Below are 24210 nucleotides of genomic sequence, written 5' to 3' on the forward strand. Positions count from 1 at the left end.
TCCCCCTCACCCTCCTGCAGCCTCACCCTCACGCAGCCTAACTCTCACCTCCTCTCACCCTCCCGCAGCCTAACCCTCACCTCCTCTCACCCTCCCACAGCCTAACCCTCACCTCCTCTCACCCTCCCAAGTCCCACAGCCTAACTTTCCCCCCACCCTCCCGCAGCCTAACCATCACCTCACCTTACCATGTCCCACAGCCTAACCCTCCTCTCACCCTTCCGCAGCCTAACCCTCACCTCCTCTCACCCTCCTGCAGCCTAACCATCACCTCCTCTCACCCTTCCGCAGCCTAACCCTCACCTCCTCTAAACCTCCCACAGTCTAATTCTCACCTCCTCTCACTCTCCAACAGCCTAACTCTCACCTCCTCTCACCCTCCCAAGTCCCACAGCCTAACCTTCCCCCTCACCCTCCTGCAGCCTCACCCTCACGCAGCCTAACCCTCACCTCCTCTCACCCTCACGCAGCCTAACCCTCACCTCCTCTCACCCTCCCACAGCCTAACCCTCACCTCCTCTCACCCTCCCAAGTCCCACAGCCTAACTTTCCCCCCACCCTCCAGCAGCCTTACCATCACCTCCCCTCACCTTACCATGTCCCACAGCCTAACCCTCCTCTCACCCTTCCGCAGCCTAACCCTCACCTCCTCTCACCCTCCCGCAGCCTAACCATCACCTCCTCTCACCCTTCCGCAGCCTAACCCTCACCTCCTCTCACCCTCTTGCAGCCTAACCATCAGCTCTCCTCACCCTCCCAAGTCCCGCAGCCTAAACTCCCCCCACCCTCCGTCAGCCTAACCCTCACCTCCTCTGCCCTCCCAAGTCCCACAGCCTAACCCCCCCCCCACCCTCCCGCAGCCTAACCCTCAACTCCTCTCACCCTCCTACAGCCTAACCATCACCTCGCCTAACCCTCACCTTCTCTCACCCTCCCGCAGCCTAACCCTCACCTCCTCTAACCCTCCCACAGTCTAATTCTCACCTCCTCTCACTCTCCAACAGCCTAACTCTCACCTCCTCTCACCCTCCCAAGTCCCACAGCCTAACCTTCCCCCTCACCCTCCTGCAGCCTCACCCTCACGCAGCCTAACTCTCACCTCCTCTCACCCTCCCGCAGCCTAACCCTCACCTCCTCTCACCCTCCCACAGCCTAACCCTCACCTCCTCTCACCCTCCCAAGTCCCACAGCCTAACTTTCCCCCCACCCTCCCGCAGCCTAACCATCACCTCACCTTACCATGTCCCACAGCCTAACCCTCCTCTCACCCTTCCGCAGCCTAACCCTCACCTCCTCTCACCCTCCTGCAGCCTAACCATCACCTCCTCTCACCCTTCCGCAGCCTAACCCTCACCTCCTCTAAACCTCCCACAGTCTAATTCTCACCTCCTCTCACTCTCCAACAGCCTAACTCTCACCTCCTCTCACCCTCCCAAGTCCCACAGCCTAACCTTCCCCCTCACCCTCCTGCAGCCTCACCCTCACGCAGCCTAACCCTCACCTCCTCTCACCCTCACGCAGCCTAACCCTCACCTCCTCTCACCCTCCCACAGCCTAACCCTCACCTCCTCTCACCCTCCCAAGTCCCACAGCCTAACTTTCCCCCCACCCTCCCGCAGCCTTACCATCACCTCCCCTCACCTTACCATGTCCCACAGCCTAACCCTCCTCTCACCCTTCCGCAGCCTAACCCTCACCTCCTTTCACCCTCCCGCAGCCTAACCATCACCTCCTCTCACCCTTCCGCAGCCTAACCCTCACCTCCTCTCACCCTCTTGCAGCCTAACCATCAGCTCTCCTCACCCTCCCAAGTCCCGCAGCCTAAACTCCCCCCACCCTCCGTCAGCCTAACCCTCACCTCCTCTGCCCTCCCAAGTCCCACAGCCTAACCCCCCCCCCCACCCTCCCGCAGCCTAACCCTCAACTCCTCTCACCCTCCTACAGCCTAACCATCACCTCGCCTAACCCTCACCTTCTCTCACCCTCCCGCAGCCTAACCCTCACCTCCTCTAACCCTCCCACAGTCTAATTCTCACCTCCTCTCACTCTCCAACAGCCTAACTCTCACCTCCTCTCACCCTCCCAAGTCCCACAGCCTAACCTTCCCCCTCACCCTCCTGCAGCCTCACCCTCACGCAGCCTAACTCTCACCTCCTCTCACCCTCCCGCAGCCTAACCCTCACCTCCTCTCACCCTCCCACAGCCTAACCCTCACCTCCTCTCACCCTCCCAAGTCCCACAGCCTAACTTTCCCCCCACCCTCCCGCAGCCTAACCATTACCTCACCTTACCATGTCCCACAGCCTAACCCTCCTCTCACCCTTCCGCAGCCTAACCCTCACCTCCTCTCACCCTCCCGCAGCCTAATCATCACCTCCTCTCACCCTTCCGCAGCCTAACCCTCACCTCCTCTCACCCTCTTGCAGCCTAACCATCAGCTCTCCTCACCCTCCCAAGTCCCGCAGCCTAAACTTCCCCCACCCTCCGTCAGCCTAACCCTCACCTCCTCTGCCCTCCCAAGTCCCACAGCCTAACCCCCCCACCCTCCCGCAGCCTAACCCTCACCTCCTCTCACCCTCCCACAGCCTAACCTTCCCCCCACCCTCCCGCAGCCTAACCCTCTCAGAGCTTACTGTAGTGCTGCTGGCTAGCTACCTCTGAATGAATCCTATTTAAACCTGGTCTCTGCTTCTCCGTGCAGAACATTGCGAGCGATGGTTATTTCCATACACATGCACACGCGTAGCACTTTCCTCCCCCTAATCCATCCGTATTTCCCCTTCTAGGCAGGGATCTTCAGTATGAACGCCTGTGAGGAGGGCTTCGCCACTGGAGGAAGGGATGGCTGTGTCCGTCTGTGGGATTTAAACTTCAAAACTATTACGGTGATTGATCTCAGGGAAACAGACCAAGGATACAAAGGTAACGTGTTTGTGTGTGTGTGTGTGATTGTATAGGAGGCTGTGCAATAGTGGTCACCTGTGGGCAGTCACACGTAACCCAGGTGTTGCACGGCAGTGGGCAGTCACATGTAACCCATGTTTTGCACAGCAGTGGGCTGTCATATATAACCCAGGTGTTGCACAGCGGCGGCAGTCACACGTAACCCAGGTGTCGAACAGCGGCGGGCAGTCACGTGTAACCCAGGTGTCGCACAGCGGCGGGCGTTGCCCATATCTGGGTACCACTGGTATAATTGGCATTGTGGTGTAATAATGACATGTTGCCCATATCAGGATGCCCCTGGTATAATTGGCATTGTGGTGTAATAATGACACGTTGCCCATATCAGGGTGACACTGGTATAATTGGCATTGTGGTGTAATAATGACGCTTTGCCCATATCAGGGTGACACTGGTATAATTGGCATTGTGGTGTAAAAATGACGCGTTTTCCATATCTGGGTAGCACTGGTATAATTGGCATTGTGGTGTAATAATGACATGTTGCCCATATCAGGGTGACACTGGTATAATTGGCATTGTGGTGTAATAATGACGTGTTGCCTATATCTGGGTGACACTGATATAATTGGCATTGTGGTGTAATAATGACGTGTTGCCTATATCTGGGTAGCACTGGTATAATTGGCATTGTGGTGTAATAATGACGTGTTGCCTATATCTGGGTAGCACTGGTATAATTGGCATTGTGGTGTAATAATGACGCTTTGCCCATATCAGGATGCCACTGGTATAATTGGCATTGTGGTGTAATAATGACACGTTGCCCATATCAGGGTGACACTGGTATAATTGGCATTGTGGTGTAATAATGACGCATTTTCCATATCAGGGTTACACTGGTATAATTGGCATTGTGGTGTAATAATGACACATTTTCCATATCAGGGTTACACTGGTATAATTGGCATTGTGGTGTAATCTTCCCTTCCAGGCTTGTCCGTGCGGAGTGTGTGCTGGAGGGGAGACCACATCCTGGTGGGGACCCAGGACAGCGAAATCTTTGAGATTGTGGTGCATGAGAGAAATAAGCCTTTCCTAATAATGCAGGGACACTGCGAAGGCGAACTCTGGGCTCTGGCCGTCCACCCCACCAAGCCGCTGGCCATTACCGGGAGTGATGACCGATCCGTCAGGTGTGTGGCACCGTTTTTTGTTATATGTGATAAGTGATCCCCAGATGACAGTGCCTACCAAATCCAGCATTGCCCACATTTATAACCTCATTCCAGAACCAGAACTTTCTCATTGGCCCCATTATTATTTCACATTACTGGCCCCATGATTATTTACCGTTACAGCATCCTGAACAAACTGAAAAAGTTTAAGATAAAATGAAAGGATTTCCATGTGACCAACATTGGGCTCTGCAGTGTTCCCAGGATTTGCTGATACAGGGAAAAGGGGCCTCCTTATATTTAATGTTCGCTCAGTGTTCCAGGACTTTCTAGCTAATGAACTCAGACTTGGCACATTGACGAGCTGGCTCTGATGCATTTGCAGATGAACTGATCATGGGCCAATATCCAATTTCCCGAAAAGGCCTTTTCAATTAAGCTGTCATAATGTTTCATCAAACTGCATGACATTAGCATAACTAACGGCAGAATGTGTTTGGCCAGCAGCCCATTCGGGGACTGCAGACTCATCGCTCTGGATGTTTGCATGTAAAGGGATAAAATTATTGCAATATATAGATATGAGGGCAGATGTGCTAAGACGTGGTAAGTGATGAAGTTAAGAGAGATAATATACCACCCAACACGTGCATCATGTAGCGTGACACAAAAATACCTGCTCCTCCTTAGTGACAGGAGCTGGGTGCTGCAGTGTGACATTACCCTGCGGCATTTGGCTCCTGTCACTGAGAAGGGGCCAGCAATGCAGGCAGGGGGGCAGCTCAGCATTTCTGGGTACGCTCAAAGAGTGAGATAATTGGAGGATTCCTATCCACAGTGATGTCAGTGAGGTGACGCTCAAGAGGCCACACCCCTTCCTTCAAAGGCATGCCATGATTTTTGGACAGGGAGGTCTATCGGCAGCAACTGCTGTCGCATATCCTGGTGCAATCACTGCCAACAAGTTAGCTCCTACCTGTCATACATAGCCTGTAAGAGGACAGTTAGGTGCTAATTCGCAGGTACGCTATCTCTCCATTTATCTCTCTCCAAGGCTTTGTACATAACCCCATTGTTTGCAGCACATTTTAGACAATAAATGCAAGTATCCTGTTGCCATGGGTTACAGGACCCTATTTGCAGGTGGCGGTGCACCAGATTCCTCCTGCTGTTTCCATGCTTACATCGCACCTTTCTCATTATATCCACCTTTAGTAATGTACTAACATGTTCTGTGGGGTCACGCTGTCCTCTAGGATCTGGAGTCTGGTAGACCACGCTCTCATTGCTCGCTGTAACATGGAGGAACCTATCCGCTGTGCAGCTGTCAGTACAGATGGCATCCATCTAGCGCTGGGGATGAAGGATGGATCCTTTACGGTGCTGCGTGTCAGGTGATGTACCCAACACACACATTGTACCGGTACGGGCAGTCGGCTCAAGTCTGGGGAATGTCTCCAGCTCTCATACTGTGTGTTACTGTCTCATATCCCTCCGCCTGCACCACTCTCGTCTCTGCATCATAAATCTGCCCCATGGTCACATAGATATGTGATTAACCAGCTGCTGAACAACATCCGTATCTGGTGGCTGATGGGCAAAATATGGTCAACACAGTCAAAAGCTCTACGCAAGCAAATGGTCGACATGAGTATTTTTGGGGATTTTTTCATATATTACTCTGTGTGCTCAAGTACTCATGTTGATCTTTTTCCAGTGTTGACCTTGTGCATGTTGCCCTAGTCATTGTATATCTACTATACCACACATAAGGGCCCGATGTCTGCTGCACAGGTTACCAGAGAGATCTCCCATGCCTGCTACCGTATCGCCGTTCCGACCGAGAGCCACATGGCCTGATGAGGGAAGCGATGATGTCATATTCTCCAATGTCTGGAATACAAAGCATTCTGGGGATTAACCAGTAGCCCGCTCTAGCCTGTGGACTACAATACACAGCCTGTCCCTGGGGTGTACACTTATACATCCTGCCGGAAGAATTGCGTCTTGCGATGCGTTGCTTGGCGCTAACATTGCGGACACATCACATTGGAAATACCTCCCTTATATACTGTACACAACCACAACTCCAAATCAGAGCACCCAGGGAAACCAGGCCTCCAGAGGAGGAGACTATGCACCTGTACAGGTGTGTGTGTGTGTGTGTGTGTGTGTGTGTAGCTGTACAGGTGTCTGTGTGTAGCTTTATGGGTGTGTGTGTGTGTGTGTGTGTGTGTGTGTGTGTGTGTGTGTGGCTGTACAGGTGTGTGTGGAGCTGTACAAGTGTCTGTGTGGAGCTGTACAGGTGTCTGTGTGTGTGTGTATCTGTACAGGTGCCTGTGTGTGTATCTGTACAGGTGTCTGTGTAGGTGTGGTTGTACAGGTATCTTTGTGTGTGGAGCTGTACAGTTGTCTGTGTAGGTGGAGCTGTACAGGTGTGTGTGTGTGTCTGGTTGTAAAGGTATATGTGTGTGTAGCTGTACAGGTGTCTGTGTAGGTAGAGCTGTACAGGTGTTTGTGTAGGTGGAGCTGTACAGGTGTGTGTGTGTGTGTGTGTGTGTGTGTGTGTAGTTGTACAGGTGTGTGTGTGTGTCTGTACAGGTGTGTGTGGAGCTGTACAGGTGTGTGTGTGTGGCTGTACAGGTGTCTGTGTATGTGGAGCTGTACAGGTGTGTGTGTGTGTCTGTGTGTAGTTGTACAGATGTCTGTGTGAGTGTGTATCTGTCAAATTACAAATGATGGTATACCCACTGGCGAGACTGGATTTTGAACTTACACAATAAGGTATCTTTAGTAAAATGAGGGTCAGAGTCTGAGGTCTGAAAAACTAAAAAAAAAAAAAAAGAGAGAACCATAGTGCAGTTTTGTAAAACCCTTCCAACGTTTTTAATTTTCACAGGCCACTCACATGATGTGGGTCATAAAAGCGCATATAACAGGTCTTTGATAGCAGATTGAAGAGCTGTTTCAGACCTAAATGGGCTTGATGAAAAAATAAAATAGTGCAATCTTGTGGCTTAAAAGTTGGAACAATTTATTGGTCCCATGCGCGCTCCCGTGAATCTTTTGCTAAATCTTCTGATCTTACGTGCTGCATGAAAGATCAGAAGATTTAACAAAAGATCCATAGGAACGCACACGGGATCTTAAGAAATATCTTTGGTAAAGATGTGCGCTTGCCTGAAATCTTTTGTCCAGGACAGACAAAAGATGTCAAGGCTAATTTATGCGCACATCTTAAGATCGCAGATCTTTCTAGTGTGTGGGCACCTTAAAGGTGAAGCGTTAGTACACAAGACACTAGAGCAGTGGTTCCCAAACTGTGTGCCGTGGCTCCCTGGGGTGCCTCGGGACACATGCAGGGGTGCCCTGGGTTGGTAGTCCAGGACCAACTCAAATTATTAATGGTTAATTATTTATAAGCAAAAGCAATGCTGGTGGCTGCCATTAATAAAATGTGTACAAACAGAAGAAAATCCTGTCCTTTACCACATACCTGACCCAAAGAATCACATATAAACCCAATCTAATACATTTATTTTTGGCCTAGGGGTGCCGTGAAAAAATTTTGATACTCTAGGGTGCCGTGATTCAAAAAAGATTGGGAACCCCTGCACTAGAGGATTGCTGGGCTCGCGTAACAGTAGGATGCAATAGAGAAATGATAGACAGAATCGGATTGGTTACTGTGGGCAACATCAGGGCATTTTTAGAGCGTTTAGTAAATTTCCCCCTGTGTGATTGATTTCCGGTTCCTATCTCTGTTATTAGGGACATGACTGAGGTTGTGCATATTAAGGACAGGAAGGAAGCCATCCATGAGCTGAAATACTCTCCGGATGGGAACTTCCTTGCGGTGGGATCAAACGACAGCTGTGTGGATATCTATGGGGTCGTCCAGAGATATAAGAAGGTTGGGGAGTGCATGGGTTCTGTAACCTTCATCACACACATGGACTGGTCTACAGACAGCAAATATCTACAGACCAACGATGGCAGCGGGAAAAGACTGATCTTCAGGATGCCTGGTTTGTGTCACAAGTTTCCTCAGTTGTACAGTAATTATAATATGAAAGTGTTTAAGAGGAATACCAGATCGGTGATGTCATTTGGGGGGGCGGGCTGACTGTATATGCCGGGGTAAGTGCTGGATCAGTGATGTCATGTAGGGAGCAGGCTGACTGTATAGGGGTAATGACAGATCAGTGATGTCATATAAGGAGGGGGCTGACTATATGGGGGACGTGCTGGACGGTGATGTCCTGTATGGAGGGCGCTGACTGTATAATGGTAATGCTGGATCGTTGAGATCATATAGGGAGGGGGCTGACTGTATAAGGGGTAGTGCCGGATCAGTGATGTCATGTAGGGAGGGGGCTGACTATATCAGGGAAGTGCTGATCGGTGATGTCATGTAGGGAGGCTGTCTGTATGGGGGGGGGGGGGGGGTGTTGTAATGGACTTATATTTACAATTATTGATATACAGCCAGTAACATGGCAGTAGGAGCTGCTTGGTTGATACTTTATCTCTCTCCAATCATTGATGCATATCATCATCTTAGTATCTAGACCCTCTATGAATTAAGTTTTTAAATCTTTGTGAGGTGAGATTTCTTGATGTGGTGAGGACATTGTGCCCAATTCTGGCTGCCACAATATGGTTCCATCTCGTTTCTAGGAGGGAAGGAGATCGCCAACAAGGAGGAACTGAAAGGGGTGCAGTGGTCCAGGTGGACGTGTGTGACTGGTTTGGAAGTCAATGGCATCGGCCCCAAATATTCCAACACTAATGAAATCAACTCTGTAGATGCCAACTATCCTGGGCAAGTCTTGGTGACGGCTGACGATTACGGGATAGTGAAGCTTTTCCGATATCCCTGTCCTAGAAAAGGTGATCTCTTGTGTGGTTTTATCCTGTATGTATAATAACCTTTATACAGATCTAATATCCATCATATAAGTCCAGTATCCATCATACAGATCCGATACAGGTCCGATATCCATCATACATGTCCCATATCCATCATACAAATCCGATACAGGTCCGATATCCATCATACAGGTCCGATATCAATCATACAGGTCCAATACAGGTCCGACATAAATCATACAGGTCCGATATCCATAATACAGGTCCGATACAGGTCCCATATCCATCATACAGGTCCCATATCCATCATACAGGTCCCATATCCATCATACAGATCCGATACAGGTCCCATATCCATCATACAGGTGTGACATCCTTCATACAGGTCTGCAACCCCCCAGCAGGAATAAAAGAACCATAGTGCTTCTTCATTTAAGCAGGTGGGTGTGGCTGAATGGGCGGTTTGGCATGGGGCAGCGCAGCCTGACTTCCCTGATGCCACGCCACACACAGCCGTGCAGTCATCTGAGGCCGTTACTGCTATAGCTCAGCTCTGCACATGCGCAACCTAATTCTGCAAATCCTGGAACTGGAAGATCCAGTCCAGGGATTTTGGGACAAGATCCCTCTGATTTCTGGAATAGCTTCCTGGACCAATTAGGTCCAGAGTGCAGGCCTCATGCATTAAACTTTTATACTGCACTGTAGTTTTATTAGACAACTGCAGTTGACGCTTACAATAATTTACAGTTGTCAGCTCCTCCGCCCAGGAATATATAAAGCGGACAAGGGTCAGGAATGATAAACATCACCCCGGGAACCAATGCGCCGATCTGAGGCTCACCTTCTTGTGACAGGCTTTAATGTGGCAGCGTCACATGCACTCTTTCATCGATAGGCGCATAGGTTGCCCGTTCACACAATTTTGCATGACTGGAAGCAAATTGTGCTGCTGGTAAAAACGAACAGCCTGCTCCTCTGTCATTGGTAAGGTGAACATGCTCACAGGTTCACCAGACATTACTGTCACTTTGTTTGCGTTTTCTGCTCTCCCAGATGCAGCCATTACTATCAGTTATTCAGCTCTGACTGAATCTGACAGGGACTGGGAACACTACGCAAGTTCTGACTGACTACGCTATTTGCACAGCCTATGCTGATTCTAAAAGCACAGCTACACTAACTGCCTAACGTCCATACCATATTAACTACCGAGATCGCATCGCACGGCACTAAAACGGGCCGTGCGATGCGATTTCCCTATGCTAGCATAGCTATGCTAATTGGGCGCCTGAAAATACACAAGTACCGAAGCCTTATAGACTGTAATTTTGGACTTGATTAAGCAATTACTTTCCTCACAAAGCTTTAAAACACACACATAGATGTAATGTATACTTTTTATTACAGGTGCAAAGTTTAAAAAGTACCTTGGTCACTCCGCTCATGTGACCAGCGTGCGGTGGTCACATGACTATCAGTGGATCATTTCGGTTGGGGGAGCAGACCACTCTGTGTTTCAGTGGAAGGTTATCCCAGACAGGAAGATGAAGGATGTTCTACACATCGCACCACAAGGTGATGCCCTCCGTGTAATGGGGTGACAGACAAATGTCGCAAAGTATGCCCCTGTTTTACTATACGTGTAGTCACTGGGTCATCTGGGACGCATTGTCTCAGTGTGTATTTACCATTGTACCCCTTCATTACCCTGGTACCCCCAGTGTGTCCTAGAACCCCTAGTGTCAGTGTGTTATTGTCATAGAACCCCTAGTGTAAGTGTGTCCTAGAAACCCTAGTGCCAGTGTCATTCTCCCTGAACCCCTAGTGTCAGTGTGTACTAGAAACCCTAGTGCCAGTGTCATTCTCCCTGAACCCCTAGTGTCAGTGTGTCCTAGAACCCCTAGTGTCAGTGTGTCCTAGAACCCCTAGTGTCAGTGTGTCATTGTCCTAGAAGCTCTAGTGTCAGTGTGACCTAGAACCCCTAGTGTCAGTGTGTCATTGTCCTAGAACTCCTAGTGTCAGTGTGTCATTTTCCTAGAACCCCTAGTGTCAGTGTGACCTAGAACCCCTAGTGTCAGTGTGACCTAGAACCCCTAGTGTCAGTGTGTCCTAGATCCCCTAGTGTCAGTGTGTCATTGTCCTAGAACCCCTAGTGTCAGTGTGTCATTGTCCTAGAACCCCTAGTGTTAGTATGTCCTTGTACCCTTAGTGTCAGTGTGTAATTGTCCTAGAACCCCTAGTGAGAGTGTGTCCTAGAACCCCTAGTTTTATTGTGTCCTTGTACCCTTAGTGTCAGTGTCTCATTGTCCTAGAACCCCTATTGTCAATCTGTCATTGTCCTAGAACCCCTAGTGTCAGTGTGACCTAGAACCCCTAGTTTTATTGTTTCCTTGTACCCTTAGTGTCAGTGTCTCATTGTCCTAGAACCCCTATTGTCAATGTGTCATTGTCCTAGAACCCCTAGTGTCAGTGTGACCTAGAACCCCTAGTGTCAGTGTGACCTAGAACCCTTAGTGTCAGTGTGACCTAGAACCCCTAGTGTCAGTGTGTCATTTTCCTAGAACCCCTAGTGTCAGTGTGACCTAGAACCCCTAGTTTCAGTGTGTCCTAGATCCCCTAGTGTCAGTGTGTCATTGTCCTAGAACCCCTAGTGTTAGTATGTCCGTGTACCCTTAGTGTCAGTGTGTAATTGTTCTAGAACCCCAAGTGTCAGTGTGTAATTGTCCTAGAACCCCTAGTGTGAGTGTGTCCTAGAACCCCTAGTTTTATTGTGTCCTTGTACCCTTAGTGTCAGTGTCTCATTGTCCCAGAACCCCTAGTGTCAGCGTGTCATTGTCCTTAAACCCCTAGTCTTAGTGTGTCCTTGTACCCTTAGTGTCAGTGTGTCATTGTCCTATAACCCCTAGTGTCAGTGTGTGACCTAGAACCCCTATTGTCAGTGTGTCCTTGTACCCTAAGTGTAAGTGTGTCCTTGTACCTTTATTGTCAGTGTGTAATTGTCCTATAACTCCTAGTGTCAGTGTGTCATTGTCCTATAACCCCTAGTGTCAGTGTGTGACCTAGAACCCCTAGTGTCAGTATGTCATTGTCCTTGAACCCTTAGTGTTATTGTGTCCTTTTACCCTTAGTGTGAGTGTGTCATTGTCCTAGAACCCCTAGTGTCAGTGTGACCTAGAACCCCTAGTGTCAGTGTGTCATTGTCCTAGAACCCCTAGTGTCAGTGTGTCATTGTGCTAGAACCCCTACTGTCAGTGTGTCACTGTCCTAGAACCCCTAGTGTTAGTGTGTCCTTGTACCCTTAGTCTCAGTGTGTCATTGTCCTAGAACCCCTAGTGTCAGTGTGACCTAGAACCCCTAGTGTCAGTGTGTCATTGTACTAGAACCCCTAGTGTCAGTGTGTCATTGTGCTAGAACCCTTAGTGTCAGTGTGTCACTGTCCTAGAACCCCTAGTGTTAGTGTGTCCTTGTACCCTTAGTCTCAGTGTGTCATTGTCCTAGAACCCCTAGTGTGAGTGTGTTCTTGTCCTTGTACCCCTGGTGTCAGTGTGTCCTAGAAACCCTAGTGTCATTGTTTTAGAGCCCTTAGGGCCTTATTCTAGATCACTCTTAGAGGTAAATTCCTTCTCAGATGGCCAATTCTGTAACAGGTGCAGAGAGAATTAGATTTGGGTGAGATATTTTGCAGAGAAAATACTGACTGCTTTATTTTTACACTGCAATAGATCTCACTTTGAAGTAAAACCCCACCCAAATCTTACTCTCTGCACAAGTTTCATCTGCCCCACCTGCAGTGCACATGGTTTTGTCCATCTAAGAAGGATTTGGTCAGAAAGAGTGAACCAAAATAACCCCCTTAGTGTCATTGTCCTTGTACCCCTTGTATCAGTGTTTAATTGTTCTAGAACCCCTAGTGTCAGTGTGTCATTGTTCTGGAACCTTTAGTGTCAGTGCTTCTTGTACCCCTAGTGTCAGTACCCCATTGTCCCAGGACTCTTACTTTTGCATACATTTTTTTTCTGGGGTCTCTGCATTGTTCAAGAGCATACTTCACATAGGTACCCTAAAAGCAGATCCTAAACTCAGATGTCTATAACACAGATAAACTTAATTCCTTTAGCGCTGGTGGTTAGTAGTCCCAGGCTGTCTGCTAGCTCAGTGGCTGGTGCAGATGAGTCCCGTGCTGTCTGCCAGCTCAGTAGCTGGTAGGGAGTAGTCCCAGGTGGTCTGCTAGCTTGGTTGCTGGTACTGAGTCCCAGGCTGTCTGCTAGCTCAGTGGCTGGCAGCAAGGAGTCCCAGGCTGTCTGCTATCCAGAAATCGCAGTTTGTCCTGACACCACTATAGCTGGGTTAGAGAACCCTCCCCGGTTGTGGGCCCTATAATCCTTTCAAATTTCTCCTCTTTAATCTTTGTTTTTCCTTGTTTCCAGAGAGTTTGATTGATTCCAACAGCGATGACTCTGACTCAGAACAGTCAGACGTTCCAGAGCTGGACTCTGAAATAGAACAAGAGACACAGATTACTTACCGTCGGCAGGTATTTACTGTTGTTACCACAGAAGCGTGCTAAAAGTACATTACGGCTTATTACATCTGCATATCGTGTGCGCACATTACCAGACATGTGACCGTCTTCTTATAGGGAGATCAGAGCCTATTGTTCACACTACGGAGCCCATTGTCACTGGATCCATGTGCTCTTGCGTTTTGTCCCTGGGAACTGTGAATGATAAAAAATGTATTTTCAGATTTTGTGTAGTTGGGTCTTTTCGGAATCACTGCACATTTTATTCCTGTAGAGATCTGTTGAATTCACCAAAGTTGTCAATAATGACTACTGTATGGAAATGTTAGCTGTATGGAAAGCATTGTATATCTTTGCACTAGTATTTGTTTTTTGGGCTACTCCAGTTCCCATCATAGCCTGAAGTGATTGTGCGATGATCAGATGAACGTTATTTATGTCAGCACAGATTCTGCCCTACCCAAAGGCACTAGTGCCGAAACTACAAGACCCCTACAAGACACTAACACTGACATACTGTATATAGTGACACATAAGGCACACCCCCTGTGCACCAATTAGCAAACAAATCAGACTCACCTGCCGGACGGCGGGACATGCTGCAATGCCTGTCCGGAACCGGAAGTGTCCCGTTGGCTGCACACGCCCCCCCTGTCCAACAGTCAGAGGTTCCCAGTTACGGCGTGTCACTCCATCTTCAGTCCAGCGTTGCCCAGCCGGAAGCGCAGCCGGGAGCATCAGCACACTGAGAAGTGTGACTTCCGCCCTCCAGCACAACGCACTCCTAACTGTGCCAACCCGGACCGGAAGTATGACACGCCGGCTTAGGCTCTGATTGGAGCCTGATCTGTTCCCTAGCAACCATGTTGTAAACCAACAGCGCCCAGTTAAAATGCCACACTGAGCGCTCAGAAGTATACACAACATACCAGCGGCATGAATAAATGCAAATATTGCTGTTACATATAAACGGGTCCAAAAAAAAAGGGGGGATTATTCAGGAACATATAAAAACACAGGAACACAAATGCAAAACAAATACCGGCTATCACATAGAAGCATAACAATAAAATTATGTTTATGCAGTTGTTAACACTAGCGCACAATTAGAACACAGAGGGGCCACATCAGAACCAAAGGCAAAAAACGCGAGAACCAGAATGCAGTAATATATACTGAATCTGGAGAAAAGAAATAGAACAGGGAACCCGTGGCTCAAGGTTACAAAAAACACTGGAGCCCGAGTGACTCATTCAATCCATTGGGGGCCATAGCTCGCACCCCATTCCATTGCGAAGTGGCCTACCGTACTCACAACTACTGAGGGTACGAAGGATCGCATCAAATGAAAAAGCAGTACCTGAGGCATTAAACACAATGGTAAATAAGTTTGTACAGGGGGGATACCCGCAAACTGCTCTCTTACCCATCAGAGACAAGGTCCTCAGAATGTCCAGGTATAGTACTTTACAAGAGAAACCTGAGAGGATCCAAGACAGCCCTGCAGGAAAATTCCCCTGGGTCAATAAATATTCAGTTGACAGTGGGCGCACCACTGCTCTGGCGAAGAGGTGGTGGCCCATTGTGTCTACTGATAAGGACCTGCCCCTCTTACATAATACAAGACTTATGCCCAGTTACTCCAGACAATCCAACCTTAAAGATCATTTAGTCAAGCTTGACATATCAGGTTGGGAAAAAAAGGTACCCACACATTTCCTAACCAGGAAAAATGGGTGCTTTAGATGTTTGGGGTGCGCTACCTGTAAGACCATGACCGTCAGTGATGTTTTTCTCCATCCTTCATCTAAAAAAGTTTTTTCTATCAAGTTTCCTTTAACTTGTAGTTCTACTTATGTTGTCTACCTTCTAACGTGCCCTTGCGGACTGTCCTATGTGGGGAAGACCGAGCGCCAATTCAAGGAACGCATGGCCCTGCATAGGACAGCCATCAACCAGGCCATTCAAACCGGCCACAGTGACCAACCTTTGGCCCGTCACTGTTTGACATTTAAGCACTCGGTGGGCAACATCAGGTCGATTATTATCGATCATATACCCATTACACTGAGGGGAGGCAACAGAAACAAGGCATTATTACAACGCGATAGTAAGTGGATTTTTTTGTTGGGGACTATGGCCCCCAATGGATTGAATGAGTCACTCGGGCTCCAGTGTTTTTTGTAACCTTGAGCCACCGGTTCCCTGTTCTATTTATTTTCTCCAGATTCAGTATATATTACTGAATTCTGGGTCTCACGTTTTTTGCCTTTGGTTCTGATGTGGCCCCTCTGTGTTCTAATTGTGGTCTTTTGTTGACAACTGCATAAACATAATTTCATTGTTGTGCTTCTATGTGATAGCCGGTATTTGTTTTGCATTTGTGTTCCTGTGTTTTTATATGTTCCTGAATAATCCCCCCTTTTTTTTGGACCCGTTTATATGTAACAGCAATATTTGCATTTATTCATGCCGCTGGTATGTTGTGTATACTTCTGAGCGCTCAGTGTGGCATTTTAACTGGGCGCTGTTGCTTTACAACATGGTTGCTAGGGAACAGATCAGGCTCCAATCAGAGCCTAAGCCAGCGTGTCATACTTCCGGTCCGGGTTGGCACAGTTAGGAGTGCGTTGTGCTGGAGGGCAGAAGTCACACTTCTCAGTGTGCTGATGCTCCCGGTGGCGCTTCCGGCTGGGCAACGCTGGACTGAAGATGGAGTGACACGCCGTAAGTGGGAACCTCTGACTGTCGGACAGGGGGGCAGTGTGCAGCCGACGGTAAACTTCCGGTTCCGGACAGGCATTGCAGCATGTCCCGCCGTCCGGCAGGTGAGTCTGATTTGTATTCTAATTGGTGCACAGGGGGTGTGCCTTATGTGTCACTATATATATGTCAGTGTTAGTGTCTATGTATTATGTATCTGCTTTCCTGACGACGGGGGGTTACCCCGAAACGGTCGGTAATAAAGGACCTTTTCTTCAGCCTGACGAGTGCCGCCATCTTCCTGCCACTGTATTTGCTGCCCCTTGTAGACTTCAATTGGAGGGCACCGCAGCCTTTGCCCAGCTACCAGTAAGCTGTATTGTTTCTTCTATATTTATGAGTATATATATATATATATATATATATATATATATTTTTTTTTTAAATATATATATATATATATATATATATATATATATATATATATATCTCCGGCACTCACGCCAAATGTAAATTTCTTGCCCAGTGCCTTCTTCTGCAAATGTGTAGTTTGAAGGAAGATGAAGGGGCACTCCAGGACTCTGTGAAATAAAGATGAAGGTTCTTTGTGTATAAATATGTTTGAAATTCAAAAAATTATACGTAAACACACACACACGCGCGTACGTCCATGTCTGTTTCTGTTTAGTAACGTAGCCCCGCGAGTGCCTCCACGTTGCAGCATTATTCTATATTGGATGTTCTACCATTGGATTGCACCTGGGCAAGTACTTGTGGTTATGCTTGGAGTGACAGTTTCCCCCAACTACTGTATGGTGCCTTCTGAGAAGAAAAATGTACACTGGATACGGAGAGGCAGTGGCACTCAGAGATTGTTCAATGTTGTAGTGAGCGTATATTTACAATTAAAGTGCATTAGCAAAACCCCGGTTTTGCTTTGATAGTGCACTTTAATTGAAAATATACACTCACTATTCTATTGAACACACACACACACATACAGCAGTATAGCGGATAGATGAGGGGCACTCCTGGGACTTTTGAACAACTTGAATAAAGACCAATAGTCAAAGTAAATGCAGCAGCGACGTTTCGAGCTTTAATAGCTCGTCTTCAGCCTATAAAATATATATATATATATATATGTGTTATGGTGAATTTTTTGTGGTTAGTGTTTTAGGGGGAGGCTAATAAAAAATATATATATATCTCTCTTATATATTTGGCTACATGTGTCAATCATCCTGAGAGTGTGTGTATAACGCTGGACAGGGTCACACATGAAACTCCACCCCCCACCCAGCCTTATACACACACACCACACATAATACACACACACATGTAGCCTAATATATAAGAGATAATACACACATATTGGCCCCTGCCTGCCTGCACTACACCCCCCACAATACCACACACCACAATACCCCCCCCCCCCCCCCGGCCTGCACACCCCACCGTCCTGCACACCCACCCCTGGCACACACATACACCCCCGCCTGCACACAGCAGCAAGGTCACCGGGCAGACACACACAGGTGTACTCATTACTCACTGACACACTTCCCAGGTCACCAGGCAAACACACAGGTGTACTCATTACTCACTGACACACTTCCCAGGTCACCGCACAGACACACAGGTGTACTCATTACTCACTAATATACTACCCAGGTCACAGCGCAGACACACAAGTGTACTCATTACTCACTGACCCACTTCCCAGGTCACAGCGCAGACACACAGGTGTACTCATTACTCACTGACACACTTCCCAGGTCACAGCGCAGACACACAGGTGTACTCATTACTCACTGACATACTTCCCAGGTCACCGCACAGACACACAGGTGTACTCATTACTCACTAACATACTTCCCAGGTCACCGCGCAGACACACAGGTGTACTCATTACTCACTGACACACTTCCCAGGTCACAGCGCAGACACACAGGTGTACTCATTACTCACTGACACACTTCCCAGGTCACAGCGCAGACACACAGGTGTACTCATTACTCACTGACACACTTCCCAGGTCACAGCACAGACACACAGGTGTACTCATTACTCACTGACACACTTCCCAGGTCACCGCGCAGACACACAGGTGTACTCATTACTCACTAACATACTTCCCAGGTCACCGCGCAGACACACAGGTGTACTCATTACTCACTGACACACTTCCCAGGTCACAGCGCAGACACACAGCTGTACTCATTACTCACTGACACACTTCCCAGGTCAACACGCAGACACACCACCAAAATCCCTAACCCAACACACCCCTTCCCGCCAACACCATCCGCCCCACCAAAAATTAAACACATTCATCCACAAATAACAAACATAATTCACATTAAAATATATTTATAATTTTAATGGGGCGTAGCCCCTTACGACGGTGAAGAGCGATGAAAACACCTAGTGTGTGTGTATATATATATATATATATATATAAATAGCGGTGGGGACCGGCACTTAGAAGGAGCACAGGGGGGTGCCTTCCACAACGGAGGTATATATGAACGAATTTTACAAGTAAATGGAAAATAAGAGGCGGCACTCTCAGTACAATGTGGCAAAAAAGTGTATTCACAGCATGTTAAAAATAGTGCAAAAACGCAGCCTGTGTCCTTAAAGTCTAGGTTGAATTAGTTGCCGGACGCTAGAGTCATGGCCGTGCGTTCCACGGCCTGACTCGATGCGTTCCACGGCACAGGAAGAGTCACGCTGGCTGTCTGACTGGCGGGGGCAGCACAGCACACGCCGGAGGTGTGTGCGAGTGTTTGCGCTCCCGCATGTGTTCAGCAGTGACAGCGAACCTATATACAGTTGTCAGTGTTATTTAAAGAAAGTTTAACCGCATTGTGGATGGGGAAACCGGAAGTATATGTGCGTTCCAGCACTACTTCCTTGCGTTCCACAGGCTCAGGTATCATTGTCCTACACAGGTGAGTCAGGTTTGTGACTGATTTTGGCGGGACTAGGAGCACTATATAGTTGGTAACAGCTCATTCAGTCTTTAGCTCTTGACAAAGGTGGATGCCCCACCGAAACAGTACTGTCGGGCTCACTGGGCTGTAGTATGCTGCACAGATCTGGGGTCATACTTTGATTGAAATGGACTCTAACAGATAAGTGTACCTGTAAACAATTGTTGCTGCCATTCTAATATGTTGCCATGTGCTTTTTTATAACTTTTTTTTTATGCATCTAAAAAAATATATAAAAAAAACTTTTTTGCTATATGGTGTGCGGATCTCTCGCCTTCTGATGAAGGTTACTATATATATATATATATATATCTATATATATATATATCAGAAGAAAGATGTAGAGGGTGCTACTATGATTTCCACCACCTTGTCAAGTGCTCAGATTTAGGCAGATAGACAATCAAACACTCTTAATGACATTTATTAAAAACATATGTATAAAACATTGATATACATATATATATATATATATATATATATATATATAGTGTGTCAACCTTTTTTAGATTTGACCTGTATCTTTTAGCCCTGTTGACCTAAGTAACTGTCGACGGAATGTCCTTGGTTCCTTGGTGACCTGTTCACTGGTGACCATCTGGTATTAACCTATTGAGTGTTGACCATGTTACTGTCTGTCTATCGATCCACACCCAAGTGAACTGTGCAGATATCCTGTATTATGTCATCTTAAGTCTCTGAGGTCATTGTAGAAGACTCCTGATCCCCTTACAAGTTCCTCCATAATCTATCCATCGCCCCAGGGTAGGGTGCGGGTCATTGGATTACTTGGCTGGTGCCAGGAAGTGCGAGGTCTGAGCAGGTTGTTGGGGTGCAAATTTGGCTGTAGCTTACTCCATCAGTGGTGTTTACTGCACATCTTCTTTTCATGACCGACCTAAAGTATATGGAGTTGTTGTTAGTAGAATGGAGGCATGGAGTCTGGGTGTGATGTGACCATGCATCCAGCGAGCGTACAAACATCCACATCCCAGCCATTTTTGGAATCCATAACTGGAGCCCAGGTGCGTGATGCCGATTTCATCCATGCAGCACATAAGGCCCTTTGCAGATGCAGAGGTCTATAGGCCACTTCTGCTGCCAAGCTCATTGAGCCTCTAAAGCATACCACTGGGCTGGGGCCGGCAACCACTGGTGGATGGGGGCGGCCCATCTGATGCTGTGTGTCCACACCCCAGAGATGTGACAATACACAACACACAAAGGGCAATTAGAAACCTGACACCTGATGAGCGCAGGGGGCGTAATATGTCATCTCTCCATGAGGCCAGCATCAGGGTCCAGCAGTGTTATCTCATACATCTTGTTCTAGGTGTATAAAGAAGATCTACCTCAGCTAAAGGAGCAATGCAAAGACAAACACAGAGGAGCATCTTCCAAGAGGAGGGAGCAGGCGCCGCTGAACAGCATTCGCCTGCACTTTGTGCACGGGTGAGGACCTGGCTGCCACAGTGACATAGATAGCTGCACTGCATAAATAGAGAGAGTGCTGCACTGCATATATATAGATATAGATACAGCTGCAGCAGCTGCATAGAGAGAGAGAGCTGCAGAGAGAGATGCAGCTGCATAGAGAGAGATGCATAAAGAGAAAGAGCTGCAGCTGCATACAGAGAGAGCTGCAGCTGCATAGAGAGAGAGCTGCAGCAGAGGCATAGAGAGATAGAGCTGCAGCTGCATAGAGAGCGAGAGCTGCAGCTGCATATAGAGAGAGCTGCAGCTGAATAGAGATAGAGCTGCATAGAGAGAGAGCTGCAGCTGCATAGAGAGAGAGCTGCAGCTGCATAGAGAGAGAGCTGCAGCTGCATAGAGAGAGAGCTGCAGCTGCATAGAGAGAGAGCTGCAGCTGCATAGAGAGAGAGCTGCAGCTGCATAGAGAGCTGCAGCTGCATAGAGAGCTGCAGCGGCATAGAGAGCTGCAGCTGCATAGAGAGCGAGAGCTGCAAGTGCATAGAGAGCGAGAGATGCAGCTGCATAGAGAGCGAGAGCTGCAGCTGCATATAGAGAGAGCTGCAGCTGAATAGAGACAGAGCTGCATAGAGAGAGCTGCAGCAGCAGCATAGAGAGAGAGCTGCTGCATAGAGAGCTGTAGCTGCATAGAGAGAGGTGCAGCTGCATAGAGAGCGCGAGAGCTGCATAGAGAGAGCTGCAGCTGCATAGAGCGCGAGAGCTGCAGCTGCATAGAGAGATGCAGCTGCATACAGAGAGAGCTGCAGCGGCATAGAGAGAGAGCTGCAGCGGCATACAGAGAGAGCTGCATAGAGAGAGCTGCAGCTGCATACAGAGAGCTGCAGCTGCATAGAGCACGAGAGCTGCAGCTGCATAGAGCGCGAGAGCTGCAGCTGCATACAGAGCTATTGAGCTGCAGCTGCATAGAGAGCTATTGAGCTGCAGCTGCATAGAGAGCGATTGAGCTGCATAGAGAGCGATACAGCTGTAGCAGCTGCATAGAGAGAGCTGCAGAGAGAGATGCAGCTGCATAGAGAGAGATGCATAAAGAGAAAGAATAGAGATAAAGCTGCAGCTGCATAGAGATAGAGCTGCAGCAGCATAGAGAGCTGCATAGAGAGAGAGCGCTGCAGCTGCATAGAGAGAGTGAGAGCGAGAGCTGCATAGAGAGATGCAGCTGCGTAGAGAGAGCAGCAGCGTCATAGAGAGCAAGAGCTGCAGCTGCATAGAGAGCGAGAGCTGCAGCAGCATAGAGAGAGAGAGATGCAGCTGCATAGAGAGAGACCTGAAGCTGCATAGAGAGAGCGCTGCGCTGCATAGAGAGATAGAGCTGCAGCAGCTGCATAGAGAGAGATATATGTAGCAGCTGCATGGAGAGAGCTGCAACAGCTGCATGGAGAGAGCTGCAACAGCTGCATGGAGAGATGCAGCAGCTGCATGGAGAGATGCAGCAGCTGCATGGAGAGCGCTGCGACAGCTGCATGGAAAGAGCTGCATGGAGAGCGCGGCAACAGCTGCATGGAGAGCGCGGCAACAGCTGCATGGAGAGAGCTGCAACAGCTGCATGGAGAGAGAGAGCTGCAACAGCTGCATAGAGAGAGAGATGGAGCTGCTTAGAGAGCGAGAGCTGCAGCTGCAGAGAGAGCTGCAGCTGCATAGAGAGAGAGCGCTGCAGCTGCATAGAGAATGAGAGAGAGAAGCAGCTGCAGAGAGAGCAAGAGCTGCAGAGAGAGAGAGCCAGAGCTGCAGCTGCATAGAGAACGAGAGAGAGCGAGAGCTGCAGCGCCATAGAGAAGGAGAGTGAGAGATGCAGCTGCATAGAGAGAGTGAGAGCAGCAGCTGTATAGAGAGAGACCGAGAGCTGCGATGCATAGAGAGAGCACAGGCTGCTCCTCTGCCATTACTGTCCATGTGTTTCTCTCCACGTTTGGCAGGTACCGGGGCTATGACTGCCGCAGTAACCTGTTCTACACACAGACTGGCGAGATTGTGTACCACGTGGCAGCAGTCGGAGTGGTGTACAACCGGCAGCAGAACACGCAAAGGTTCTACCTGGGGCACAATGATGATATCCTGTGTCTTGCCATCCACCCACTGAAGGACTATGTGGCAACCGGACAGGTATGTCACATCACCACCACCTACATTCATGTATGATTACATCCATACATACATACATACATATACACACAACAACACCGTAATCTACAGAGCCTTAGCTAGCTGTGACTACATACATACATACATACATACATATATACATGCTGAATGCATGCTTCTGTTTTGCAGGTGGGCAGAGATAGCACAGTGCATATCTGGGACTGCGAGACGATGAAACCACTCTCCGTGCTAAAGGGTCAGCACCAGTACGGGGTGTGCGCGGTGGATTTTTCAGGTGACTGCGCTGCACTCTGTCCGATGCGCCAGGAAAATATTGTGGGGCATGCAAATATTTGATACTATACAGCAGATGATTTATTATGATAAATTCTCCGAGGCAGTACTGTAACTCATGCTCATTGGCAGGAGTTCACATGCTTGTTGCCAGTTTACATGCTTGTTGCCAGGGGTTACATGCTCCTTGCTTGGTTATATGCTTGTTGCTCAGTGGCTTGAAGACACATAGCTAGTACCTGTGTCCCTGCATATAATGTATCATGCTCTGTATAACGCTCTGAGGATGTACCTGCGGCTGTAGCATTATAGGACACCTGTATATGACACATGGCTGTGTACATGGCTAGTACCTGTGTCCCTGTATTTAATGTATCATGCTCTGTATAACGCTCTGAGGATGTACCTGGGGCATTATAGGACACCTGTGTATGACACATGGCTGTGTACGTGGCTAGTACCTGTGTCCCTGCATATAATGTATCATGCTCTGTATAACGCTCTGAGGATGTACCTGGGGCATTATAGGACACCTGTGTATGACACATGGCTGTGTACGTGGCTAGTACCTGTGTCCCTGCATATAATGTATCATGCTCTGTATATAGCTCTGCGGATGTACCTGGGGCTGTAGCATTATAGGACACGTGTGTATGACACTTGGCTGTGTACATGGCTAGTACCTGTGTCCCTGCATATAATGTATCATGCTCTGTATAACGCTCTGAGGATGTACCTGCGGCTGTAGCATTATAGGACACCTGTGTATGACACATGGCTGTGTACATGGCTAGTACCTGTGTCCCTGTATATAATGGTATCATGCTCTGTATAACGCTCTGAGGATGTACCTGGGGCATTATAGGACACCTGTGTATGACACATGGCTGTGTACATGGCTAGTACCTGTGTCCCTGCATATAATGTATCATGCTCTGTATAACGCTCTGAGGATGTACCTGCGGCTGTAGCATTATAGGACACCTGTATATGACACATGGCTGTGTACATGGCTAGTACCTGTGTCCCTGTATATAATGTATCATGCTCTGTATAACGCTCTGAGGATGTACCTGGGGCATTATAGGACACCTGTGTATGACACATGGCTGTGTACATGGCTAGTACCTGTGTCCCTTTATATAATGTATCATGCTCTGTATAA

General features: G+C 48.2%; 1 protein-coding gene across 5 annotated transcripts in view; it reads left to right on the forward strand.

Annotated features, from left to right (window-relative positions):
- The window catches only part of EML5 (EMAP like 5), a 114404-nt gene that overhangs the window by 38622 nt on the left and 51572 nt on the right, over nt 1-24210 (forward strand). For all 5 annotated transcript variants that reach the window (XM_083166516.1, XM_083166515.1, XM_083166514.1 and 2 more), the window contains exons 6-15: nt 2787-2922; nt 3899-4100; nt 5339-5476; nt 7854-8110; nt 8763-8975; nt 10365-10532; nt 13385-13491; nt 20515-20633; nt 22586-22772; nt 22941-23046. In XM_083166516.1, the coding sequence (XP_083022642.1) occupies nt 2787-2922; nt 3899-4100; nt 5339-5476; nt 7854-8110; nt 8763-8975; nt 10365-10532; nt 13385-13491; nt 20515-20633; nt 22586-22772; nt 22941-23046 (1633 nt within the window). The remainder of the gene's footprint in view (nt 1-2786; nt 2923-3898; nt 4101-5338; nt 5477-7853; nt 8111-8762; nt 8976-10364; nt 10533-13384; nt 13492-20514; nt 20634-22585; nt 22773-22940; nt 23047-24210) is intronic.

This window comes from Crinia signifera, chromosome 12, assembly GCF_055691185.1.
Source record: "Crinia signifera chromosome 12, ASM5569118v1, whole genome shotgun sequence".
Classification (NCBI taxonomy): domain Eukaryota; kingdom Metazoa; phylum Chordata; class Amphibia; order Anura; family Myobatrachidae; genus Crinia; species Crinia signifera.